Here is a 17,553-nt window from a genome sequence, read left to right as displayed (position 1 = left end):
TATATATATATATGTTTTCCTGATATAGTTTTTAGGAAAAGTATAACACTGTATGCACTGTTGGATGAATCTTATTATATCACCTTGCTTAGTCTTTTGTAAACATTTTCCCAATTAAATGTTCCTTCAGAGTGTAACTTTTTGGGGAGTAAGGGTGTAGCTCCAAGATAGATCACACGCTCTGCATTGTATAAGGCCCAGGTTTGATCCCCAACACCAGAAATCTCTAAGTGTTCTCATTGTGGATAGTTTATTTAGCCAGACACTCACTTCTGTATGTTTGTCTTTTTTTCTGTGTTATAAATGATACTCTGATTAATACTTGTCCCCCAATCTCTGCTTACTTGCTGATCATTTCCTCAGGAAAAGTTGTTAAAAGTGGAAGTGTTCAATAAATGATTTGTTTTGTTCTGTTTTGGTTTTCAGTACTGTGGATTTAATCCAGTGGCTCTGAGCACTGAGGATGCTGAATTCATTTTTTCCTACCACACACACAATTCCCCTATACCTGCCGGTGGTTGAAGGGTTGGAGGTGAAGGAGCTGTCATAATTGAGAGTCAGTACAGCTGGTTCATAGGATGGGCTCGGGAGCCAGACTGCTGGGTTCCGTTGCTACCCCTCCGCTCCATCTGTGCAACTTTGGACCTGTCTGTTGACATCAGTGTGTTCCGTGACCTCTTCTGTCAGTGGGCATAGCAGGAGGACTTGTACACAGAGGGTTATGTGGGTAGGGAGTAGCACATGGCTGGATGTACGCAGTTTCTGGACAGCAGTCTGAAAGCATGTCACAGGGTCTTCACTGCACAGTGGCATGCTTCCTCTGTGCCATTGGGGTACTGGGGTGCTGACGTCTTTCTGATCAAGGAGTTCTCTGTAGACAGGCACCATCCTCCTAAACACACACTTGCTTTCAACCGCATTTCAGCTCTGCTTTTGGCAAGAGACATGACACCTCTTAGAACAAAGAGGTGCCTATCCATCTACTCTCCAGTCCACACGGGTGGGGAGGGCGAGCACGGCTGGACCCCAGTGCTACTGGAACTCTGCAGATGTGCATCTAAAGTGTTTTTTGTTTTGGTTTTTTCCTTTTTGGTACTGGGAATTGTCCCAAGGGCCTTTGTACAGAGGGCAGACATCCTCAGCCCTTTCTTTTGAGATAGGATCTATAAGTTGCTAAATTGCCTAGGCTGGGCTCAAATTTGTGATCTTCTTGCCTCATTCTCCAAAAGTACAGGTGTTACAGTTGCATGACATCATATGTAGCTGTATGAAAATGTTTTCTAGGTTTTTGTGTTTCAACTGACTTTCCCACATCCTGATTATTGTCTATTTAGTGGTGAGGAAAGTCTGTGATATATTGTACTGCAGGTCTTGACAAGTGTGCTGAGGATCTGACACCATGGTCGTGGCACAGAGCAGTGGCTGTGTACCCAGGGTCCTTGTGTGCCCCTCTTCATCAGCTGCAGCCTACTGCAGCAGCCACTGGCAGGAGGCTCACAGGGTAGGACCAGAGTAAGCTCTGAAGCCAGGTTCTGAATGTGCTCTTCTCCAAACATCTTCTTTCCAAACTGCATCCTCCTGCTGGTTGTCACTCTCAGTTTCTTGGCTGCATGTTCTCTGTCTCCTGGGCCCTCCTTTCTCCCGCTGACCCCTCACAATCAGTCTGAGGAGATAAGAGCAATTACAACCCGTCCAAATCCAATCCATCACCTGGCGGACACTTTGGGCCTCCCACAGATATGGTCACTGTGCCAGCAGCTGCCTGACAGCTCTGACCACTGTGTTCGGCTCTGTCCTGCTCCTTTTCACTGGCTGAGCCATTTGTCTGAAGTCTCTCATTAAACTGCACTGGCAGCTCTTCTCCTTAATTACCATGTTTTAAAGGCTTTGTTGGTTCCAACACTGTGGCACAACTCAGGCCGTGTCAATACTTAACAATTTCACGCCAAGTGCTGAGTTCTCTTTCTTCACCTTGACTTTGAGTTGAGATATCTGGAGGGACAAGAAGGAATGTTCATTCCTTCCCAGTTGGGTGTCCTGTGTGTCCTGTCCTCACACAGTCCCACAGCAGGGCTCCCTGTAACAGCATTTTTATGACTCCTGATGCGGAGGCTATGGGTGAAGGTGGTGGTCTTGTGAGCTGGGTGGGGGTCTCAACCCAATCCTTAAAGAATGGGTTGCAGCCCATGAAAATGGAGGGGCTGGGAGGAGGCTGACACATTAGTCGCAGGGAAGCCCGTTTCCTTATGGCCTGTCACAACAGTGTGACCTCTCCAGTTTTGATTTCTGTTGGGGCAATCTCTTGGGTGAGCATTGTGTTTTGGTGTGTATTGTCCAAACCAGGACTTTATTGAAGTCTGATCAAGGCATAGTAAGATTAAAGAATGTTCACTGTTGGCTCAGTGACATTTTTTGTGAGTAGTATCCTGAGTCATGGGTACAGCATGGCCAGTGTCCTGGTGACCAGGCTGCCCATGCTTGATTGCTGCCAGAGTCCCACATGCACAAGTGATGAATGTTGGGACCACTTTTATGACAGTGACTTCTTGAGCTCTGAAAGCAAATATCACACAGCAGATAAAGGAGGTGTGGACTCTGCTATGGCCCCATGATGTGACACCTTGTAGAGGTGGGACCAGGGGCGTCTCTTCTGCGGTAGAGAGGTGTTCTGTGATGCAGGTTGCCAACGCGAATGTATCTACTCCATCACAGATATCTGGGCTGGGCCTGGGTTTGGCCACAGGGAGCCAGGGTGGGGTGAATGTGTTCCTGAGAGTCAGCTGCAGGACGCCCACACCTACCTCTTGTTCACAGACCGGGAGATGGGTGGCTGTGGGCTTACATTGTGAGAACCCCCACTTTAACCATTGTCTCACCGCTGAGGGAGTCAGCTGCTTAGTGATGTCACCAGCCAGGTGTCCCCCTGTTTGGTCTGTGTAAAGAACCTTGTTCTGTGTTCACAGGCCACTCTGTTGCTGATGACGTGTTCTTAGTGTACTGTTCAGTTGCATGTTTCGTTTTCCGTGTGTTCATAATCTTTGCCTATTTTTCTGTCTTTTTAAAAGTTAAGTTTTAGGACAGGGGATGTAGCTCAGTGGCAGAGCACTTACCTAGCATGTATGAAGCCCTGGGTTTGATTCCCTGCACTACAGAAAAATAAGAAAGAAATACACAAATGCAATTTTTGGAGGAGTCTAATAGCTTAAGGAAGTTATCCCTTTGTCTGAAATTATGATTCCCCACTTGGACATTTCCCTCTAGTTGGTTACAAGTTTTCTTTCAGACATTGAGTGTTTGATTCTTAATGCAGTTTGACATGGTAGTCTCTCAGAGCTCCTGTTTTGAGTTTGGTTCTGTGTGAATGTAGAAAGGCTTTCTCTCTCTTAGATCATTAAATTTCTTTTTATATTTTCCTCTTTTATACTTCTACTGTGTCTAAAATCATTGATACAGCAAGGCTGTCTTTTTTGATGTAAGCTCTGCATCTTAGTCTTTTCTGCTGCTATAACAAAATACCATAGTGTTGGTAGTTTATAAACCACAGAAATCCACTGCTTGCACCTAGAAGTCCAAGACCAAGATCTGTAGACTTAGTGCCTTCCTCTGGGGAGTCCCTTTTTAATCTCAAAGATGACTTAATGGAGTCTTCTCCACTTCTTTTCCTTGGATTCCCTGATATGAAAATGACTAAGAATGTCCATTCTCAGGAGTGCTCCTTGCTGGGTTCTGTGATCCCCACCCCTTAGGATTCCTTCCCAGCAGCCCCCGTACTTGGTAGGAGGATAGCTACAGCAGCAACTAACTGGGTAGGAGGCAGAGGCAGGTGAATCGATGCAGGCTCTCTCATGGGCTGTGTCCTGAGTGCTTAGTGAGGGCAGTGACAGTGGGCACTCATTTCTCAGGGGCCTGATGATAGGGGAACAGCATTGTCTGCTCTCTGTGTGGAGTTTGCCCCTCCATTTCTGAGGGCATCCAACCTTTAGAGCTGTCTGGGGCCCGGTGACAGGAAGTTCGAAGAGCACATATTCCAAGGTCTAAGGTAAAATTCGGTGCCTTCTAAGAAAGTTATTAAATGGGTGGTGAATTGCCCATTGAGTGGTGAGGGTGAGCAGCAATGGAAGTCCACACAATAGCTCAGGAAATATGTTTTCTCAGCGCTGGCTGCTGAAGCCCCATTTCCTGTCTCTAATCTACACAGAGCAGATGGGCCTGGCAGGTATCGGCTCCACGCAGCCTCCCAGCTCTGCTCTCCGCTTCTCCGAGGCAGGTGTGCGTGGCAACTCTGTGCTTGTCCTGCACGGCTGGCTGGGAGACCCTACCCTCTCTCAGCCCGTGGAGGTCACTAGGACTCTTCACGTGCCTGTGACTGTTCTCTCGTGTGCTGTGGTCCATCTGAGCCATGCGTTCTATTCATCCATGGGCCTTCAGGAAATGAAATAGGTATGTACTGTCACAGCCGACCTTGATTTTTCTGCACTCTGTTCCAAAACTTCTAGAATTTCCTTCCTGAATTGTTGACTAGAATTTTCTAAACTGCCTTCACCCTTGCCCAGCACTGTGGCCACAGGCATCCTTGGCAGCACAGATGATATGCTTCGTGTTGATTTATAGGCAGGATTGCTGCTGCCTGAGGCCCTTGTCCTTGAAGGGGCCCTTCTTCCTAGAGAGCCAGATCCTAGCTGGAAGAGAGTCCACATGCAGATCTAGAGCCATGACACATTGGCCCTGCCCACCCTCAAGGTGACCTCCCACTCCATGCTCCTTCCTGGGGCTGAGGTCTTTGACATGGCCTACTGTAGTGAACAGTGGCAGCTGACATGGGTAGGACTTTGTCTCTGCAGCTCTGGCTGAAGATTAGTACTGTGTAGAAGTCACCCATGTCTCCCTTGCCTTTCCCCGAGTCCTGTGGGGTTGCTGTGATTGTTCTATCTCAGCTGTGGGCTGTGCCATCTGTCCTGCTCAGGGGTGCCCACTGCAGGTCATATCTGGGGCCTGCTTTTTTACAGCCTCAAGTGGCACCTGGCAGAGGCCACCAGGCCTGGCTTTCTTCACTGTGGGACCACAGCCTCTCCTTGCACCAGAAGCACTGCAGAGTTCCTTGGGCAGAGACATAAGAAGGTTCTAGGGGACACTTGAGAACTGACTGGCAGGAGTGACTGAAGCCCTGCTGAGCATAGCTCCAGGGAGCTGACTAGCTGCTTCCGCGCTCATCCAGGAGAAGTTTTAGAAGCAGATGGGGGTCCTCTCCATGTCCGCAGACAGAGGCCCAGCTTGAACCCACGGCATGCAAGCTTTTACATGTACAGCACTGCGCCTCTGGAGCCTTGGCCCAGGACACACAATGCACTTGGCTGTATTGCATGTTTGGAGTCCCCTGACGCTTGGCCTTGTCGTCTGCTACTGACCATCTCTACTGACCATCTCGGTCCTTCTCTACTGACGCCCTGCCAAGGTGCTTCCCCAGCACAAGGGTCACCGCTGGGGCTTGCGGGCATTTGTCTGGCCTCTCAAACGGTGTACTCGGGAAGTGCTGCGGCAGTGCCAACAAGCACTAACCCTGCCTTTTAAAGGTCACTTCTGTTTTAGTCAGCTCTTAAAGTTCAAGAGGAAATAAGCTGTGTAGAGCTGGCATTTCTCAAGCCCAGTGTCAACCCTCCCAGCCCAAGCCTGGGGTGAGAGGAGTGAGATTAATAAATGAGTGGCCGTGTTGACACAGCCATCGGTCAGCAGATGCCTCCCTCTACTCCTGACTTGTGCTAAAAACAGTGGGAGTGGAAGCAAGAATTCTGAGAGCTTCATTTTCTCCTTTCGTTTTTGTTTTCCGTCATGGGGAATGCTTTGGACATGTTTCTTTGTTAGTTGTTGACAGTATTTAGAGCCTGTCAGCCCTGGTCACATACCATGTCCCCCACCCCCACACGGAAAGATGTCTCTGTTCCCCTCAGGGGCTCCATGCTGTGCATACCTGATTGACAAAAGTGGAGGACACGCCTCCTCAAGGGGGGAGACAACAGAGTGCCTCGCCCAGCTGGGTATTGACTTTCAGGCTTTGGGTCTAGGACAGCAAAATCAATAGGAGAATAAACAGGGGTGCGGGTTGTATTAATCAGGCACCGCCGCAGCGACTGGAGGATTATAGCAGAGCACAGGTGTCGATCGAAGGCCATGCGGGCGCAGGCGGTCCAGCTCTGCTGGCCAGCATGCTGTTATCGATTGTGGGGGTGCCCGGAACCTCGGCATCAGAGCTGCTAATTGGGCTGTTGGGTGATTCCAAAGAGAGAGATGTTGCTGAGATTATTCTGTCTCATCTTTTAACTACATGTCTGATTTGACTCACCATCTCAATTAAGCTGTGCCGAGCTCCTCGCTACTCAGAGCTGTCCGGTCAGGTCCTGCAGTGTGCCCTCTGCTGTCTGCAAACTCCAGCAGCGAGGCTTGGAGACATCAGCCCATCTCTGCTGGCTCCCAGGTGTTGTCAGAAGTCACTCCCTTGACAGAAACTCAAGCTGAGCTCCTCAAGATCCTCTCTGTCCCTCCTGTGGGTGTCTCTCTCACCCACAGGGTCGTACGCATACTCACATAAACACTTGGTAGTCTCACTCATTCACGCTCATTTGTGCTCACATACATTGTCCCATGGTTGCTGTGGCTTCCTTCTCCTCCCCTTCCCTGTCCCCCTCCTCCTCCCCATCCTCTTTCTCCTCCTGTGTTCCCATGTGTATTAATTAGCCCTCCCTCACTGTAATGATCCACACAATGGTGATTTTAGAATTTGCGAATGTTGCAAGTGGAATTGATAATGGGTGATTGGAGCTACATTTCTTTGAAGGTGTGTTTCTGGGGAACTCGATGTACTTTGATTATAACTCACATGGCCCCTGCTATCTGTGTACCCCTTGTCTGTTGAGAGGTGGGGACCCAGGCCTGTCCTCACACCTGCCTGGTGTTGCAGGCCCCCTGCTCTCTCTGCTTTGTTCTTAGCCCTCATTCAGGTCCTGCCTCTCTCGGATGCACTCAGAAGCTGTCTCTTTTTTCTCTCTGGGCTGTTTCCTCCCCGCCCTCCTATGTCCATCCTTCAGGAGTTTGTGTCCAGGGAAGAGGGAGATGGAATTTGGACCTTAGAAGGCTGGAAGTTGGGAGAGTGGGGGGTTCGAGCCAAAGCTGCAGCATGCCAAGGCATAGGCCCTGTCCCAGTGAGACACCTGGAGCCTCGTTTCCCGGGGAGTACCTCCCTGTACCTGAGGTGTGGCCTTAGCTGGAGCATGATGTGAAAACATCTCCCCAACCGTGGAAGGAAATGACAGTTCCTCTCTCCTGCAGACAGGCCTTCCTGGAGGAAATGAGGAAGGGGAACTTGGTGAGCTCCTCTGCATGGTGTGATGGCAGTGCTGCCCCAAGTATCAGACTTCAGGTCTGAGCTGCGGCTGCTCTGAGCCCTGTTCACGTGCAGAGATGGGTTTTTATGTTTAGATTCTTGTGATAGGCATACTAGGTGAGGGATGGTGGGTTAAAAGGAGGATTGTTGGTTTTGGCTGAAATCTGTGGGTTTGGAGGGCTAGTGGCTGGGTTGCCAGCCTTGTGTGGAGGAAGTAGGTAGCATTGAGTTGGCTTTGGCAGTGTAGTGAGAGCGCACATCTTTGTTTTAGTTATCCCTGCCAGCATTTCTAAAGGCAATGTTTGATACAGGCCAGTGGTAGGTAGCCTTTCTCTGTAATTGGCAAGATTGTAAATGTTTTTGGCTTTTCAGGCCACACAGTGTGTCACAGGACACCCACCATATACAGTCCATCAGCAATGGGTCAGAAGTATTACAATAAAACTTTATAGAACTGGGCAGGAGCTGTTCACTGACCACTGATGCACAGGAGAGAGCCGGGCAGCACCTTGCTTCTGCCTGCCTGCTGGTTGTGGGACTCCAGGTCTTTGTTCTGTGTGCCAGAAGGTGGGATCCGCATCCACACCCTTACCCCAACCAAGCAGGCTGAGGGTGGAAGGAAGTGGCACCCATTCTTGCCACCCTAGAAGTTGGGCCTGTGTGGCCCTGGATGCCTGTCTTGTGTCTCTGTGTTAACTGTAGCTTTGGACTATCTCAGTTATGTCTACATCTTTGTCTCCTAAAATTCAGACAGGAGGATACACAACCGTGGAGACTTTTGAGAGGCTACCTGCCCTTTGGTCCACGCTATCCTCAGTTTCTGAGTTGCAGCAGCCAAGGCCTGGGTTTATGTCCTGCTGATGCCTGGGGCCCCAGCTTTGGAGGCAGCTCCACTCAAGGGATTACACACAGGTTGGTGACCAATCAGCTAAATTGGATTATGCATCAAGGTTGGGAGTGAACTGAAATTGCAAAGGGTAATTTTCTTTCTCACATTTCAAGGTCAGATGAGAGTATTTACTGTGCAGCCTCTGTTTATCTGTGAATGCAAATTGCATTTGGTGACTCGCATTGATGAGCTGTTAGAACAGCGCTGGCTCGTGGGGCTGTGTTGAGAGCAGTGACCAAAGGCCAGGCTGGGCCTGCTCCCTACTTTTTATTTCAACCTTTGCTTTTCTCGTATTCTGGTTTTGTTTCTGCTCTTCGGATTTCTTTCTTTCTTTCTTTCTTTCTTTCTTTCTTTCTTTCTTTCTTTCTTTTTCAGAGAAATGTGTAATGACACTTGGGGGCATTTAAGATTGGCATTAGATGGCGTAAATAAAGACATCTATGTGCTACACTGAGCTTAGGTGTCTAGGGTGCTGGGGGAAGCTCAATGCTGCCTGAATTCGTGCCTGGACACATGATAGGCGAGGCCAGCACAGGAACTGCCACTTGTTTCCTCCTGTATCTCTGGTTCTCTCCTTCTTTTCACCTATCCCACAACCTTGTCACAGCTGTGTGGGGGCCAAGGCTGGCCGCATGGGGGGTCCACATGGCTAGACAGTGGGAGATGAGCCCGTCTATGGCCTCGCTGAGGCTGCTGTCAGGTTCTCATGGAGCCCGTACACAAGTGTATGCAGGGTTAGCCTTCATCTTGCAGGGCTTTGTGCAGCAGGAGGACTGCATGGCTACAGGTGATCCTGGCCGCCGACCTCCTCTGTTGCCCCCATTAGACCTGTGCAGATTCAGAGAAGTGGGTCGTGATGTACGGCTTTAGCAGCTTGTTACCAGGGCACTGTTGTAACATGGTGGGGGCTGGATGCAGATGGTGGACTTGCCCCTCCCATTATTCAGGGCACGGCAAGGGAACTGATGTTTGCTAAGTGCTCTGGATTTTGCACCTGACCCATATGGCTTGTGAGATTCTGTTTAGCCCTTGGGGGCTAGTAGACATCAGTGCTGTGAGCATTGCAGGAGCTGGAAGGCCTGAGAAGTTAGTGTAGTGTGCAGGGCCCTGGACTGGTTAGGTGCCAAGGAGCTTTGATCCAGTTCTCTGGATCCTGGCCCTAGGTAAGCACCAAGGCCCAGCTTCCCTGCTTCTCTCCAGGGTGGCCATTGGTCTCCCTCAGGAGGACTGGAGCTGAGGACACACTTGCATCTGCCACACATTCCACTGTAACTGTGGGAGTGGTAGAGGCACAGGGCTGCCTCTACCCATCTGGAAACCTTGGCCTTCTGAAACAACATTTTTATATGCAGTCTGTATTCCATCTAAAATTTTTCCACATTGTTTTTTGGCAGGCAGCCTCTCATGCCCCCCTAAGTGCAGCTGTATATATGCTTCCTGTGACTGGAGAGTGTGCATGCGTGGCTTGACAGGTCCTGGCAGGTGGACTGTGTCAGGTCTGGTGGATTCCTACAGAGCTGGGCTTTGGTGCATTTGCTGGAACTGGAGTTTTACTCAGCCTCCCCAGCCTGCTTTCTGACCAGGGCTCTCTAACTCTCTCCCTTCTATGTCCAGGAGCAGCCCAGCACTCTGTGAATCACCACAGGACTGGACTTTGGAATCTCAGTTCTTCCCCATCCGTTGTTGTCCTTTGGCATGGTGATGGCAGTGATCTGCTGAGGATGTGCCCTGCACAGCCCTTGAGGGTGGAGTGATAAGTCAAACTGTTGCCACCTCTCCATCCTTCCAGAATGGGGTGGGAGGTAGGACTTTAAACCAACAAGCTACATAAATACAGTGAGTCATGACAGGAAGGCAAGGACGGGGCTGTGGGATAGAGTGATAGAGGTGAATTAAACCCAGGGTATCCTGCTGAGGCCTCAGGATGCTCAGGCAGGTGGGCAAGCTCTCAGCGCTGCAAGTGCAGCATATCAGGTGACTGAGGTGATAGAAGTATGGACGTCTCTAGAGCAGCAAGAGCACTTGCCAGCTCCTCTGTGTGGTGCTGTGACCTTTCTGTTTTTGTTGACAAAATCTTAGAAATTGAAGCCTTTCTTGAGGGCATCTGGACAAAAGGGAGTCAACTTTTAGTTGGTAGGTACCACCTAATGAATGCAAATGAAGCGGTGGCCTCTGCTGTGGCACAGGCTGGCTAGGAATTGGTGAGTGCCTGGCTGGCTGGGATTTGTTCAGCTTGCTCATTACATTCTGAAGAATCTGCCTCAACCCTCACCTCTGCACTTCAGGGAAGTAATGTTCAGGTCCCCCTGGAAATCTCAGTCTTCTGGGATCTAGCCATCATCAATGTGGAAAGCTAGCCCTTGGTGACCCCCTCCAAGCAGGTCTTTTACTTCAAGAGGCCCTGAGCCTCAAAATTTCCACTTGGATAAAACCATTGAACTCAGTCACTTTTAGCAGTTCTTCCAGACCATCAGAGACTGGAGGGAACTCCTCTTCCCATTCCTTGGCTCCCCTTGGTGGATATTTCCAAGCTGTCTCTGATTTGCTTTTGCCTGTGTGCCTGTCTGCATCCCTTTCAAAGCCCAAGTTTCCTGGGATCTTGTCTGCTGCCCCAGACCATCATAGAGCTCTGTCCCGTCATGCTCATGGCCAGCTCATTCTGATGTTCTTTGGCTTGGTCCATGCCCTTCCTGACAGGGTGTGCAACTCTATTTTGGGCCCAGGAGGATGCCTTGGCATGCACTCCTGGCCAGTCTCATCAGTGGGACTGGCTGGCCTTCACCATGTTGTCCACTTTTAGGGCTGTAACTCCACTCCTGCTCTGCCTATGATCTTTTCTAGCTTGATTGTTCTGCTTGCTGGCCAAGCAGATTCTGGAGAATCTTCAGCTCCAGGAGATTCTCTGATGAGCTGGGTGGAGTTGTGGTGCCTCCTAGCAGTGGGGAGATGTTTGGGCAGACTACTGAGGTGGGTCCATCCCCTTGTGCTTTCCTCCTGATGTGGCAATGGGGACCCAGAGCGTTTCATGCTGACAGCAGATGTACAGAGACCTGTTGGTGGTAGCTTAGCCTGGCATGACTGCAGGTGTCTGCTGTCAGAGGTCAGTGCTGTGGGCTACTCTGGGCATAGCACTATGCCCAGAAGGTATGGAGGGTATGCATCATTGTGCCCTGGAGGGGACATGGTGGCCTCATGGAGATCAGTTGCTTGGGTCTGAAACTACTCATCTGCAAACTGAAGAAGGTAAAAAACTATTTGTGTGGGTAGGTTTTGATACATGCTTCTTAGCTCTCAAAGCATAAAGGTGCTTTTAGCGATTTGCAAGCTTGAATAAAATTGTAATGTTTCCTAGTTCTATGCAAAAGAGAAATTCCTAAGAAACCATGCACAAGCAGTTACGTTTATGTCTTATCCATCAAAAATATCTATGGGTTGGCTCAAGCCGTCAGTTAGTGCTTGGGGTGATCATGAGAATTTTCCCCTACATGGGTAGCTCTTGTCCAGGTGTGACAGAGAAAATCATTCTTTTGAGATGGGCTCCCATCACCAAACTGCCACCCTCTGTGGCTCTTACACTGTAGACTTTCCTTTCCATAGCTCTGACTCTGGCAGACCTGGGGTCTGGCCAGGGCTGTTTCCCTGAGTGCAGATGGTTCTTCACATTGTGTCGTTGTGTGATAGAGCCGAGAGGCAGCTCTCCAGGGCCTTTTATAAAGACACCCATCCTGTCAGGAGAGTCCCACCTCTACCCACTATCACTAGCACATGGATTTGGGGGACACAGTGTATGGCAGGGTGCTTGGCTCGGAGTTGTGTCTTGGGAATTGGGCCTGGGTCCAGCCATGGAGGCACTTTGACTCCCTCTGAGTTTGTGTGCCAGGTAGCACTCATTGTCTGGAAGCCCCTCTATACCTGCTTGCACAGGCACACTCCTTACTGAGTTCATGCTGGGGGCTGGGCTGAGTTGGGATAAGGTAGCCATAGCCTGTTAAGATGTTGGGGTTGAGCAGGGGAGAAGCTGGAACCAGCAGTGACTTGGAGAAGATCGTTAAAATGTCTCCTGCTGCTTTGGAATGTCTCATATCCTTTCCTTGTTCCTTGGAAGCAGATATTCTTAGGCTGAGGTTTCTGATGAAGACTACATTAAAGTGGACCGCGGTGGCCCGTCACACACAAAGACAGGTTCTCAGAAGCGCAGACTTGTTTCCCTCAGTAGATCTGCCTCAAAAGGAATCGATCGACAAACATGCCCAGCTTCTTCTTGAAACACCAAGAGCTTCATTTTGAACTCCCACGGGTTCACGGAAATGCTGCTGACCTCAGAGTTCAGCTTAGCGTGGAGCTAGAGGTTTAATGTTTTATGAGCTTTCTCTTCCTCCCCACAGCACAAAGTCTGAGAGTGAATGGAGGGAGGCTCCCTCCTGGAAGAATCAGCAGGCTGGGCCCTCTGGGACAGAGTCACCCAGATGCTTATGGGATCTGTGGCATAGAGGGCCCTTCTAACTCGAGGTTATTATGCATGTCACTGTCTACATCCTGCGGTGTGGATGGCACTTGGTGGCAATGATTTGAGAAGCTTGCTGGGGGACACCATAGGCTGGATGCTTGGGGAAGTGGCCTCCCCTTTGGACAGTGAGTTCCGTCTCTTCTTGCTGCTCTGAGGCTTCATGCTGGGCTGGCCCTCCACTCCCTGTGCTGGACCAGCACCTGGGGCATGCTGCTGCAATTCTGTGCTTTTCCTGTCTTGGTCTTTTGTTTTTGAGACAGGGTCTCACTTTGTAGTTTAGGCTGACCTTGAGCTTACTGTATAGCCCAGGCTGGCCTTGATCTCTTAGTGATTCTCCTGCCTCAGCCTCCCAAGGCTGGTATTACAGGCATGTGCCACCATGCCCATCTACTTTTTCTTATTTTGTGAACAAGTCCCCTTACCCCATCCACTATCAGCCCATTGTCCAACCCTCTTTACAGCACAGCAAGCCTCTCTGGGCTGTTGAGTCATTTGTGTAGCCTCTTTCATCTGGCCTTCATCCCTCTCATCCTCCTCAAACTTTGCACTTGCCTCTGTCTGGCCTTGAACCCGCAGGCAGGCTTCCCCTTCCTTGTGGTGTGGTTGTGTTTCCCACGAAGAGTCTGTCTGTCACCCACCCTTCTAACATCCCACACATGTCCTGTCCTTCCCTGTGCCTCTGTATGTCCTGTCCCCTGCGCTGCACCTCATGCAGGCACTCTAGTATTTGCTTATTGGCATCATCTGTCACTGCCACCTTTGCAGTCTGTCACCTGACCTGGTATCTCCATCAGGCGGTGTGGGTACTTGAGGGGTAGGCAGGGTCCTGCCTATTGTTTGTCCTGCATGTGGGTCTCTTGCCTGCTTCTTGCCCTCTGTGCTCAGACACACCACCTCTGCAGGTCCTCCCGCTCTGCCCAGGCACCCTGTCTGGTCCCTCAGGGCTCTCCTGTGTGTTCCTATGTGTTCATATCCCCTCCTCTCTGCTCTGCCCCCACCACCCAAGGAGCTGTAACTGCTTCAGCAGGCCATGCCTGCTTAATGTCTTACGCGCAATTATGGCCTTGGCTGTGCCCAGCGTAGCAGCTCTCAGGCTTATCTCCACCTCCGTAGTCAGGGTTGGGGTCTGCAGTTGTCTGCCCTGCCCCTAGTGCTGTCCTGTTGTCAGTGCTATCCTGCCTCCTCTCTGCGTCTCTGGTAGGGTTGTGCTCTTCTGGCTTTATTTTTTCCTCTCCTCACTGGATGAAATGGACAGTATTTTGCTTTTGAGTGAGTAAAGGTTTTCTTCATAACCTGCCAAGTGAACTTATCTATCTGAACCCAGCACTTCACTCTTGAGGGCTCTGTCTTCTCCCTGGGGTGCCAAAGAGCTCCCAGCTTGCATCTCTGCTTATAGGGTGTATTAGTCAGGGTTTCCTTGCTGGGACCAAATGCCTGATGTACAAGACTTAAAGGAAAAGGGGTTATTTTTGCTCATGGTTTCAGGGAAATGGGTCCACAGTTGCTGGGTCCATAGCAAAGCAGCATGGTGGAAGGGCATGGAGGAACAAAGCTGCTCACTTTGCAGTGGTAGGGGACCAGTGCCAGCAAGAGAGGTCCTCTCTGAAGGCACACCCCCTGACCCACCTTCTCTACCTGGGCACATTGCTAAGGGCATCCCCCTGTGATGAGAACACTGCCTCCCCCACTCCAAGAGAGTCTTAATCCACTAAGCTGACAGTTACGCTTGACCATCACAACTTGTGTCCTTTCAGCATCTTGGATTTGGATGAAGAGCTGAGGTTAGGGCTCCTGGTGCCTGCACCCTCTATTCCCTGTGGTGCCTGAAGCCCAACTACAGGGTGTGGGTTGATTGCCAGCTTAGACCTAAAGCCAGAGTTCCTGGCCCAGTGTTGCTGCTTGGTTCTGTTGCCCTGAACCCAAGTCCTCAAAACTCAGAAGGATGGCGGTTGTGGTTGTGTTTGTGCCTGTGTATATTTGCGCTTGCTCTGGTGGGAGAGTCCCGCACAGAGGATGGCCTTAGGCAGATATAAGCACATTGTGCTGCTGAGACCAGGGCTCCCCTGTGCTAAGGACAGCTGTCAGGGAGGCCCTTCCTGCAGCTCTCCCAGGGGAGCCCGGTCCCCTACACGGTAGCATTGCTGCGTTCTTGCTCCTTTGTGTGCACAACTCTTTCAATAGCACTGTGAATGCTGCCATGCTCCTAATTAAATTACCCACTTTGGAGCAGTGATTTAAAGCACTTGTGAACTTACCCACCTGAATTCAGTGATTCAACAGTCGATTTCACAGTTCTTGATTATTAAATTGGTCTATGAATAGTTTTAAATTGAACTGAAACTCAAAATAGCCTCTTAATATGTCTGTTTGCAAGGAATATTTGTACTTGTTGTGTTTTATGGTTTTGGTTGTGGAGCACCTAGAGGTGTGGGTGGCAGTTCATTGATTCTGTGTTTGCTTTCCAAGACCCTCCAGTGGTGAGATGTGGTGTCCTTGATGTTGGATCCCAGGGTCATCCAGGCTCCCCACAGTCTTAGAACAGGATCAACACTAGGTTCTTTCTAAAGTTCTGTAAGTGTTTGATTCACATTCACTTTCAAATTATACTTAAGCTGTTTAAAGAGTTTGATTTAGAAAACACTTTGACTACCTCTGAGGAAAAGATTATCTGTTATCCTGAAGGTTTTGTAGAGATTCTGTAATCAAAGCAAATAGAAATAAATGGATACTGAGGATGATCTAAGACTGCAGATGCCCTTCACAGCCCCCACCCCAAATTTCCGTTATTTTCAAAGCAACTTCACTGTTCTCATTGTCACCTCACATGAATGTTATAAGTGAATGTTTTAAGTGTCACCTTACAGTAGAATGTTATAAGTGTCACCTTACAGTAGAATCTGAATGTCTGCTTTAGTGCTTGAGCTTTATTTAGGATTTCCTTGCAAGAGAGGTTTCTGCCATGTGAGTAGCACAAACACTGTGTCCCACCACCATTTCTTGGCACTGCTGTGGTACACTGTTACGATGGGTTGGTCCTGCTCTCATTCCCTCTGCATCCCTCCCTAGGTGTGCGTGTGTCCATGGGTGGAGCTTGGGAAGCCATCTGGGCATTGATGGGAGTCTTACTGTTAGCAGTGCTGGACACTGACTTTAGGCAACCTCTGGAGGACCAGCAAGCACATAACCTGTGCCAGGCACTGTGCTGTGAGAAGTGGTGGCCTTGAGAGAGGCCGTGTGGTGGCCCCTGAGCGGTCAGCACTTCTGACAGGAAGGATCCAGCCATCTCTGTTGCTTTAAGAAACTTGGTACTGGAGGATGGACCTGTGAGGGTTGTTAGGAGGCCGTCCTGGTATTTTAGGTGAGACTCTGAGGGAGAGGCTCTGGGAGAACAGAGGGCAAAGGGATACTGGAAAAGGAGATGGACAGAAATGGGGGCAGGTGAGAGGGTGCTCAGCTCAACTTAGCTGCACCTCTGTTGTCTGTCCCGAGCCACAGCTTCAGGGTCAGTGCGTGGCTGTGTTCTCAGTTTGCAGAGCGTCTTCTCCCAGCCAGTCACAGCAGCACAGCCCCCCACGCTGCACATCTGTGCTGACTGTGATTCACACGGGAAGTGCTTGCGCTGGCAATTTAGCTCATTCAGAAGCCCCATCCCGTAGCACTGTGTGGTTGACAATTTTTCCTATTGTGTGTGGAGTTGAGCTTCCCTCCACCTCCCACTGTGTGCTGGGATCACCCTGGGTGTCTATTTGAAATCCAGAAACTCCTGAAAGGCACTAAGTAGCTATTCAGGAGTGAGGAAACGACGGGGAGGTGGGCACACGTGCAGCTCTATTTTAGGATGTCCTGGGCCCTGGGGACAGTGTGCCAGGCCTCACTGCTCTGCCATCTTGCTTTCCCTGTGCAGTGCCCGGGGGCTGGAGAAGGCCCAGCAGCAGCTACAGGAAGAGGTGCGACAGGTCAGTGGCCAGCTCCTGGAGGAGAGGAAGAAGCGCGAGAACCATGAGGCACTGGCCCGGAGGCTGCAGAAGCGTGTCCTGCTGCTAACCAAGGTGTGGGCACCCGGAGGGGCAGAGGACTATTCCTGCCTTGTCCTCATCTGCCCTCTCTGTGACTTCTCACCTGTCTCCCAACATCTGCAAAGCCAAGCATAATTACCTGCTGAGTGAGATCTGCATGTTCACATCTTGGGCAGAGTTGTGTGTAACTGCCTGAGAACCATGACCAGGGGCAGTGTGAGCTCTCCGCTCTACTCAGGAGGATGCACTTGGCAGTTTGGTTAGGTTGTGTTCTCTTGTCTTTGGAATGCCAGAGTCCACGCAGTCCAATGTTCTCAGTGGGTTCCACTTTTCTTGATACCTGTCCAACATCCAGTGCCCCAGCCCATCGCCCTCTGCAGGCTGCAGGCTGCCCTCTGGCAGTAGGGTCAAAACTAAACTGTTAAGCCCTAGTGGGTAGACAGCTGTCCTGTCGTTTACTGGCAGAAAGTGCAGAGGAAGCTGGAGTGGCTCTGGTCTAGGATGTGGAAGAGGGAGGTTGCTTGTTTGCAGATATCAGGGGGACAATTCTGATGGGTAGTTTTTTCTAATTGTTCTGGCCCAAAGGGGTTCTGATGTTAGCACATTAAGCTGAGGTTGCAGGCATGAATGGTTTTTGACATTACTTAAAATGTCACCATGAAAGCCAGGTGTAGTGGTGCACACCTGTAATACCAGTACTCAGGAGGCTGAGGCAGGAAGAGTGTTGTGAGTTTAAGGCCAACGTGAACCATATAGTGAAATCCTG

The 17,553-nt window shown here is 50.2% G+C and overlaps 1 protein-coding gene across 9 annotated transcripts in view; it reads left to right on the top strand.

The window, feature by feature from the left end:
- Nucleotides 1-17,553, top strand: part of Mad1l1 (mitotic arrest deficient 1 like 1) — a 308,954-nt gene that overhangs the window by 99,184 nt on the left and 192,217 nt on the right. For 5 of the 9 annotated variants that reach the window (XM_063234036.1, XM_013152624.3, XM_013152626.3 and 2 more), the window contains 2 exons: nucleotides 8,126-8,287; nucleotides 16,676-16,820. The exons of 1 other annotated variant lie outside the window; for it this stretch is intronic. In XM_063234036.1, the coding sequence (XP_063090106.1) occupies nucleotides 8,126-8,287; nucleotides 16,676-16,820 (307 nt within the window). Of the gene's footprint in view, nucleotides 1-4,421; nucleotides 4,441-8,125; nucleotides 8,288-16,675; nucleotides 16,821-17,553 lie in introns of those variants that run through there. 3 more of the 9 variants (XM_063234039.1, XM_063234037.1, XM_063234040.1) reach the window with 2 other exon arrangements.

This window comes from Cavia porcellus, unplaced genomic scaffold, assembly GCF_034190915.1.
Source record: "Cavia porcellus strain 051 isolate PalLab524CR breed Dunkin Hartley unplaced genomic scaffold, mCavPor4.1 scaffold_23, whole genome shotgun sequence".
Classification (NCBI taxonomy): domain Eukaryota; kingdom Metazoa; phylum Chordata; class Mammalia; order Rodentia; family Caviidae; genus Cavia; species Cavia porcellus.
The sequence above is the reverse complement of the archived record's forward strand: the minus strand, read 5'-3'. Positions and strand labels throughout refer to the sequence as shown.